The 9,003-nt window shown below is 42.7% G+C and overlaps 1 protein-coding gene across 3 annotated transcripts in view; it reads right to left on the bottom strand.

Annotated features, from left to right (window-relative positions):
- Nucleotides 1–2,793: 2,793 nt before the first annotated feature.
- LOC106587291 (phosphorylase b kinase regulatory subunit beta) overlaps nucleotides 2,794–9,003 on the bottom strand; it is a 72,974-nt gene continuing 66,764 nt past the window's right edge. For 2 of the 3 annotated variants that reach the window (XM_014175540.2, XM_014175542.2), the window contains 7 exons: nucleotides 7,958–8,048; nucleotides 6,459–6,655; nucleotides 6,150–6,284; nucleotides 5,920–6,049; nucleotides 4,067–4,174; nucleotides 3,734–3,871; nucleotides 2,794–3,382 (listed from right to left, as the gene is read on the bottom strand). In XM_014175540.2, coding sequence (XP_014031015.2) covers nucleotides 3,245–3,382; nucleotides 3,734–3,871; nucleotides 4,067–4,174; nucleotides 5,920–6,049; nucleotides 6,150–6,284; nucleotides 6,459–6,655; nucleotides 7,958–8,048 — 937 coding nt within the window. In that variant the 3' untranslated portion in view covers nucleotides 2,794–3,244. The remainder of the gene's footprint in view (nucleotides 3,383–3,733; nucleotides 3,872–4,066; nucleotides 4,175–5,919; nucleotides 6,050–6,149; nucleotides 6,285–6,458; nucleotides 6,656–7,957; nucleotides 8,049–9,003) is intronic. The other variant, XM_014175541.2, reaches the window with a different exon arrangement.

Raw genomic sequence — 9,003 nt, 5'->3', positions numbered from 1 at the left:
ACCATGGATCAGCTCAACATCTCCATCTCCAACATCTCCTCAAGGAATCCTGGCAACATTGTATCCAGTACACTGATGGGACTATGCTGCCTAGTGGGACTCCCTGCAAATATAGCTGTCGTGGTGGTCATTCTGCGCCAGGTAAAAATAGATAATGTCACCCTGAAACTGATGCTGAATCTGGCTTGTTCTAATGTCCTGTGTCTGGCCTCCCTCCCTGTGAGGATCTATTCCCTCCTGTGTGGTTGGAATCTTGGCCGTGGGCTCTGCAAGTTCTTCTCTTTCATGGTCTATTGCAGCCTATATATCAATATCATGACTGTGACTATGATGAGTGTGCAGCGCTACGTGTTGTTTCTCTACCCCCATCAGTGGGCCAGGCTAGGAAGGAGAGGTGAGAAGGTATTGCTACTTGCACTATGGGGACTTGCATGCATCCTAACCGGGCCTTCAGTTGCGACAAGGAATATAGTTGTTACAGGTTCTGGTCTGACGTCAAAGACACACTGAATCAGACTGGGAAAGAGTGGCTGTTCTTTTTTTGAGACATTGGTGGGTTTTGTTCTGGGTTCCATTCTGGTCACCTTTTATTTCTTCCTTCACAAGCGAGTGAACCAGACAGCCCTCTTCAGCACCCAAAGGATGACCAGATTGGTCACTGGAATTACTGTGACCATCATTCTCTGGGTTCCTGGTCATGTTGTTAACATTGTGGACATCTCAACTATCTTACTGAAGTATTCACACCCTGTTACATCTGCTAAACTGAAGACCTTTAGGACGTTGACACGGGACTTTGTTAAGTGCCTTGCCTTTGTTAACAGTTGTGTGGACCCCTTTCTGTACGCGTTTGCCTTTCAGAGAATTTGGCAGAGAAGTCCAGAGAAGCGGGAGAGAGAAGACACTGCTATTCAGACCTCAGTGTAATATTTCAGTCAATCATTTATGCTTTTTTTTGTGAATATTTGTAAAAAAAAATATATATATATATTTGTGGTGTGCATGTAAATCAAAGGAGGGGGTCACTATGGCTTTGAAGCAGAGGTGACCTATATTGTGATAACGTTTTTAAAAAGATTGATAGAATGTAAACACAGTAAAAAAAAAATGGCTTCATCATGATTGACCAAAGACCCACAATGTTGGTGAAAGCAGAAACAGAATGGAATCTCTATAAAATGATGATCACAAAGCAGCTTGAAGCCATCTTCAATGTCTCCTTTCAGACCATGCAAACTTGGTCAGTGCTTAAATGCATCAATGCCATGCGTGGATTCTATTGAAATAGTAAATGCAAAATTGAAAGCGAAATACCAACTCGCTTTGTAGGAAGTGGGAGAGTAGGTGAGAAAAAAAACTTGCCTGTTGTCAGAATCTGCAACATGACAGTCAGTGAGAAAGACAGAATACCGTGATATAGAAACATACTTTGTGAAAAATGATCTCACCTACTTACAGCCACTATCATCTAACATGAAACAAAGAAAAGCTGTAGGCGGAAAAAAGTGAAACATTGGCTTAGACCTCTTCAAGCGGCACAGTCTTTGATGCCCTTCATGGTACAGTGTGTTGGTGTAGAAGGAGCAGGAATAAAGCTCTGACTGTCAGGCCCAAACGCTTGAGACAGATTGGCAAATAAATGCTTTTACTGCTGCCAGCAAAAGACATACTCTGACTTTAATGCACAGTTAACTTTTATGGGAGTTCTTTAAGAGAAAACATTACACCTTTTACAGGGATGAGGAGGGGATGCGGCCTTACTCGGTAAATATGAAAGATTGTTCTGCTCTGCAGATTTTAATTGAACTGTGAATTGAGGAGTCCGGTCATAAAGTATCAAGTTAGCGTAACACATACAACCAGCATATTTGCTTTTCCTATGAAATGCTTTCTTCAATTAATGAAGCATCAGACAGAGGTGTACAATAAATAACAGTGTATCATATTAATAAATTGCTCTCCACAAATGCTATTGCCACTGGGATTTCATACACCGGCCTGATCTAGATTGCAGACTATGCACTCTGCTCTAACTAATAATAACTAAAGCATACATGTACTGTATGTATGATGAGCATACTTTGCATGGTTTGAATATCACCCTTATTTATGAACTTCCTTACTTCAGAACACGCAACGCTGAAACAAACTTCCCTACAACCATGACCTTTTTAAGCTTTTCTCGATCTATCAATCCCATTCTCCTGTCCCAAGTGTTGGAGCAGCTTAAGAACAGATTCTGAAGTAAATAATGTATCGAGTCCTACGCAGAAATAATTCCTCTGTTTTTCTCAGTGTCTAACCCTCCTTTGTATGTCAAATGATGTGATTTTCCAGCTCCAGCGGTGAGATTGGTATGACTGCAGCTAAGCTGACATGAGTGGGAGTTACTAGTGGTGGGATTCAATACAATACACATACCCCTAGGAACAACTTGACACGCTTGAATAATCATGACATTTCTGTTGCAACTGCAGGCATAATAAAAAGAAACATGTTACAACATTTTGTGATTATAAAGCCTTTTACACATTTAGCTTATCTTCAATGATACAAGGCAAATATTATATAGCAGGGGTAATACAAACATGATGAACCTAAGACAATAAATCAACAGGATGTCATAGGTTCCTCAGGTGTATTTTTTGAAACTAGTGTTGAGCTTCCAAAATCCCCTTGATAGAGTGACGGAACTCAATGGCAAACATCACACACACTGAAAAAGTTCAATTCAGATTCACTAAACTGGATAGGCACACTCAAACCACGTGTAAACACATCAACATAAACAACTTGATGAATATATCATTTTAATAAGAGTGAAGGACCTCAAATTACTGTGTATTAACCACATTCCGAAAAATACAGCGATCAGCCTTTCAAAAAGACCTGGGCTTCCTAAGACTTAGACAAAAAAAAAGTGTGCACTGGGATGCAACTCTAGTTTTGCATATCATGCCATTGATTAACTACAATCAAAAATGTGGGCTGCCCCACAATGCTAATGCTATACAAACAAGTCTACATGCAAGGATTTCAGGGGGTAACAGTTCAATGTTGTTAACAGTTGTAACGGTGCTGATAAGATCTGATACATTCTGTCCTAATAGCTTGAAGCTAACAGAACAAGGAGGGTATTGCTGGTGGAACAACAGTCAGTGCTGCTGACTAATTTAGCATGTTGTTAGTAGTTCGACAAAGTACAGTAGAGGTGGATTCCTCTACTCCGCTGAACGGGTTTAGTTTAGCTGACCGAGCAGGGGTCATCCTTGGAGGGCTTCACATCTCCCTGAAGCAGCTGAATCATCACAGCCTTGGTCAGGTAACTGGAGGTGCCTCTCCTGCCCATCGGAGGCGTCTTATAGAACTCCTCCATGTCATCCTGCGGACAACAATGGTTTCTCATTGTAAACTAGCAGTACTGTTATATACAGTGCAAACTGTCGAAAGCTCTACAACAAAGCAATGCTTTTCAGCAACGATATGCAGAATGAACAACTATTCAGATTGGAAATAATCTGATATGAATAACAAGTAACACAATTATTCCCAACCTTCCCCTCGAATATGCGGTCTGCTTCTACTTAGCTGAAATAACTTGTACTGTACATCGATGTGGACGTACAACAGCTAAGCTTGCATGCTACATGAACTCCAAGGAGCTTGCGTGACAGTGGTCTGGCCCAACCTTAGATACCGTGAGCCTAGTGGAGAGTGTACGGCAGGCACCTACCTGTTTCATCATCCCCTCCCGACTCCTGTCCTTCTGGAAGTCATGGAAGGCCTCCTTCACCAGAACGTCTAGGTCCACCTTCTCCGAGAACTCCAGCTCCGGGTTTCTCTCCAACACTATGGACACCACCATCAGCAGCTGTAACCATGGAGATTAGGACACGTAAGAAAATAGAGCCATGAGAATGTGTGTGTACAATTAGAATTTTTGTAGTGGAAATGTTGCTAGATGAAATGCGTGGGTAAGATAGTCAATGGAGGGTCCTGTTTGACCAATAGCAGTGTACGGAAAACATGCAGCAATAAATGAAAGTGAAATCTGATTTTCCCTTACCTCTACTACTATCTGCCTGTACTCAGGCAGCACAATGTCCTTCAGTGTGTCTTCCACCAGCAGAGAAAAGTTCATCTCATACATGGTCATGTCAGACAGTGTAGGTTGCTGCAATGGAAGGAAAGTGGAGATTTTAACAGTAATGCTTTAGGCAAGAGCACCCCGATGACCAATTATTACCAAAAAGACTAACTCACATACTCAAATAAACAGACATTTATTTAATAGTGGGTATATGCAATGCATTGAGGATCTCCTGCATTCAAACCATCATTTTGAATCAACTATTGGGCCAAGCAGCCTAATATATACTGCTCAAAAAAATAAAGGGAACACTTAAACAACCCATCCTAGATCTGAATGAAAGAAATAATCTTATTAAATACTTTTTTCTTTACATAGTTGAATGTGCTGACAACAAAATCACACAAAAATAATCAATGGAAATCCAATTTATCAACCCATGGAGGTCTGGATTTGGAGTCACACTCAAAATTAAAGTGGAAAACCACACTACAGGCTGATCCAACTTTGATGTAATGTCCTTAAAACAAGTCAAAATGAGGCTCAGTAGTGTGTGTGGCCTCCACGCGCCTGTATGACCTCCCTACAACGCCTGGGCATGCTCCTGATGAGGTGGCGGATGGTCTCCTGAGGGATCTCCTCCCAGACCTGGACTAAAGCATCCGCCAACTCCTGGACAGTCTGTGGTGCAACGTGGCGTTGGTGGATGGAGCGAGACATGAGGATCTCATCTCGGTACCTAATGGCAGTCAGGCTACCTCTGGCGAGCACATGGAGGGCTGTGCGGCCCCCCAAAGAAATGCCACCCCACACCATGACTGACCCACGCCAAACCGGTCATGCTGGAGGATGTTGCAGGCAGTAGAACGTTTTCCACGGCGTCTCCAGACTCTGTCACGTCTGTCACATGCTCAGTGTGAACCTGCTTTCATCTGTGAAGAGCACAGGGCGCCAGTGGCGAATTTTCCAATCTTGGTGTTCTCTGGCAAATGCCAAACGTCCTGCACGGTGTTGGGCTGTAAGCACAACCCCCACCTGTGGACGTCGGGCCATCATACCACCCTCATGGAGTCTGTTTCTGACCGTTTGAGCAGACGCATGCACATTTGTGGCCTGCTGGAGGTCATTTTGCAGGGCTCTGGCAGTGCTTCTCCTGCTCCTCCTTGCACAAAGGCGGAGGTAGCGGTCCTGCTGCTGGGTTGTTGCCCTCCTACGGCCTCCTCCACGTCTCCTGATGTACTGGCCTGTCTCCTGGTAGCGCCTCCATGCTCTGGACACTACGCTGACAGACACAGCAAACCTTCTTGCCACAGCTCGCATTGATGTGCCATCCTGGATGAGCTGCACTACTTGAGCCACTTGTGTGGATTGTAGACTCCGTCTCATGCTACCACTAGAGTGAAAGCACCGCCAGCATTCAAAAGTGACCAAAACATCAGCCAGGAAACATAGGAACTGAGAAGTGGTCTGTGGTCCCCACCTGCAGAACCACTCCTTTATTGGGGGTGTCTTGCTAATTGCCTATAATTTCCACCTGTTGTCTATTCCATTTGCACAACAGCATGTGAAATGTATTGTCAATCAGTGTTGCTTCCTAAGTGGACAGTTTGATTTCACAGAAGTGTGATTGACTTGGAGTTACATTGTGTTGTTTAAGTGTTCCCTTTATTTTTTTGAGTAGTGTACTTCAATTATGCAGTCTTTTTGGGCATTTCAACACTGTCAAAGGGGGCCTATAGTGTGGTCCTTCGGAGATTTGATTAAATGTGGAGTTTGAGGATGTAAATAAAGAAGGATTATAATGTCACTGTTGCAATAACCAACACTACCTGTGGGAGATGGATCCCTGCCACTACGATGCCGTTACAAGTTCTCTCCAAAATCTGCCACACTCGGTCATAGAAGCCATGGGGAGTCCTGTTGAGGGAACCATCGATTTGACGCATGTTGATCCAGGACCTGGGATGGGTAACGAATAGGGAAATTAATAAAATAGAATAAAAATGTGTGTGTCTGTGGAGGCTTGCGTGTGTGTTTTTGTGTGCGTGTGTGTGTTTACCTGCCGTGCTGTTGTGGCTGAAGGACATCCAGCAGCAGCTGTTTAACGTCGCTGGGGGACATCTGGTAAATGTCCTGGGGTGACATGTCACCTGCTCTGATCTCCAACTCATGCTTCATGGCCTGGATGATCCACCTACACCAATACCAGCAGAATACTAAGCAAAAACAATGCATCTCATAACCACAGATGGCTATCCTCAAACAGACAACTTGAGGGACAAACAGAATAACAACCACCCAGCTGGAGGATCAGAATGGCCATGGCTACAGCCTGCCTAGCTCTATTCCTCCCGGGCTCTATTCGTACCCGACGCGGATCTTGAGCATGCCGCTGAACAGCTCGGGGGTGTTGGAGATGATCCAGCCGATGTGGATGACCAGCTCCTGCTGCAGCACGGCCTCCCTCTCCCCGTAGCACTTGCTGTAGAGGATGCCCTTGATGACCCCAGGTGAGAGGGGGTTGGAGATCACCTCCTCCTCACGCCCAAACAGTCCCAGTGTTACCTGGCAACAGAGCACCGCCCAGCCAGCATCAGAAAAATGTCTGCTGTTCTGTTATTGTTTTGTGGGGATTCTTTTACTAAGAGGACAGAGTGATGAACCAGAAAGGTAGATGTGTTTACATGGATAACAAGGAGCAAATAGTCAAAAGGTTGAAATAAAAACTTTGATTATATTTTATGGGTGACATCACTCTACCTATACACTTTTTGACTGACCAGATAGTGTGCAATACTATGTAGAAATGCTGATGTCTCCATATCCTCTTCGTTTAAACTATCTCTCCATCTCAAAACTGTAAAACTGCCTGCCCCCCCCCACATAGTAGAACATGGCATAAAAGATAATGACCAAGATTATCTTGTGATATTTCTTATTTTCAAAGCATAAAGGCCAGAAGAAAATTACACCTGGGTAATCATTATTCTTCCCAAACAAGAAGATATGCTTTAATATCCCTTTGAAAAATAGCCCTCAAAAACGTATGGTTGCAGACTAATGCTCTCCAGTTAGATGGTAAATCACAGCTTTTAATCTGTACCTCGCTTCTATTATTACTAAGTGTAATCTAAACATGTCCTACCTTATTTAACACATTCAAACAACAATAAATATTCTCTAAACTTTAGACTCCTCATATACAAAATCAAGGAAGATTTTACATAGATCATGTAAGCAGACACCTAACTCTTGCTCAAAACCAGCTTTCTCATCTAGTCCAGAATAGTTTTCCCTCTACGATGCAATCTACATGCAGATTCACACCTTGAGGTACTTCATAGTAATGAACCGCCCCAAAACTCTTGGGTGGGAAAATGAGGCCAGAAATGGGGACTGCTAAGAAGCAACTAATATTTGAGGAAAAAATGTATAATGATAAAACATTACACTTTCAGGCAGCTCACTTCATATAAATCCAAGGGAAAGGGTTGTATTAGGTCATAGGTTATAGGTCAGGTCACAGCATACATAGAGCCTGTTATACCCAGGAATACACTTTTAGCAGGTTACTATATGAAACATATTAACAGCCTTGCTACAGGACTAAAGCACAGTGAGTTAGCTGGGAAATACGAAGCACGCAACTGCAATAACACTAAGCATTTCCTATCGGACAAAAGAATGAGGAGCTCACTGTCAACTGAACGTTCCTAATACATTCAAAAATTGACATAATTTCATCCAATTCATTGATAATCAGTGAACATTACGATTGGGTTTCGAAATAGGCATCTGACGTGAAAAAAATAAATACATACATGATCCAACTGTAAAATTTGCCCCCGTTTTCAAATGTCCACTTACCTGCTTGCCATGCACTAAAACACTAGTAATACTTGGGGCAATGCTGTCCACTAGCTTAGTTATCACACTGGCTGCGATTCGTACAACCCCCCTGGTAAACAAAAACACAAGGAGATCCGTAATAGGGTCAATGCTATATGTGTCAATACAACTACAGTAGGAACAGTTCATAATGACAGTGCAATAACTAATGTAGTCAGCTGTGTTCTCTATCATAAGAACCATACACACAGTATAACCATGACATTAAGGCTGATGTGCTGTAACGTGATTTGAGGCACAATACCGAAGGTGCGATTCATGTAATGAAGTTCTAAAACAAAGTTGCAAAATCATGTGTGTGGCATGTCCCACTCATGTCCACCAGTGTGTCTATACAGTACAAAGAGCCTTGTTGTGCTACTGTTTTACAGGGCAATTATTTTATTTTTTTGCTAAGCAAACGAAAAACAAATCTAAATCGACTCTGGATTTCATCTCCAGATTGTCAAATAAATTATCCTCATCGTGATTCTGCACATGTAAAACCACAAATCTACAAACTTCCTGTCCTGCAACAGAAGGACTTTTGTATAAATAACTAAATGGCAAACTGATCAAAACACAAGATGCCATCCCCATAGAATGGAAATCTGTTAGCATGGTGGGTGCTTCCCTCTGAGACGTCTAGCCCTAGCCTAGCAGAACAGGCAGTAGTTCCAAATGAAGATTCCACTGCATGAATTCAGCTCTGGCTTCTGCCGTTGTTTCCCGACTCAGCCTATTCATTTTCACATATTTTCATGTTCACTAATTTACGATTGCATTATTCGCTAGAGTGACTGTGCAGTACGTCTCCTCCTGCTTGCTGGGTTCCTGTGAGGAAAAAGCAACAGGCATTGGGCTGTAGTTATGGTACATACGCTCCCCTCCATATTTATTTGGACAGTAAGCTAAAACGTCTCTCTATACTCCAGCATTTTGGATTTGAGATCAAATGTTCTATATGAGGCGACAATACAGAATGTCACTTTTTATTTTAGGATATTTTCATATAAATCTGTTTT

The sequence above is a fragment of the Salmo salar genome, chromosome ssa26 (assembly GCF_905237065.1).
Source record: "Salmo salar chromosome ssa26, Ssal_v3.1, whole genome shotgun sequence".
NCBI classification, from domain to species: Eukaryota; Metazoa; Chordata; class Actinopteri; order Salmoniformes; family Salmonidae; genus Salmo; species Salmo salar.
The sequence above is the reverse complement of the archived record's forward strand: the minus strand, read 5'-3'. Positions and strand labels throughout refer to the sequence as shown.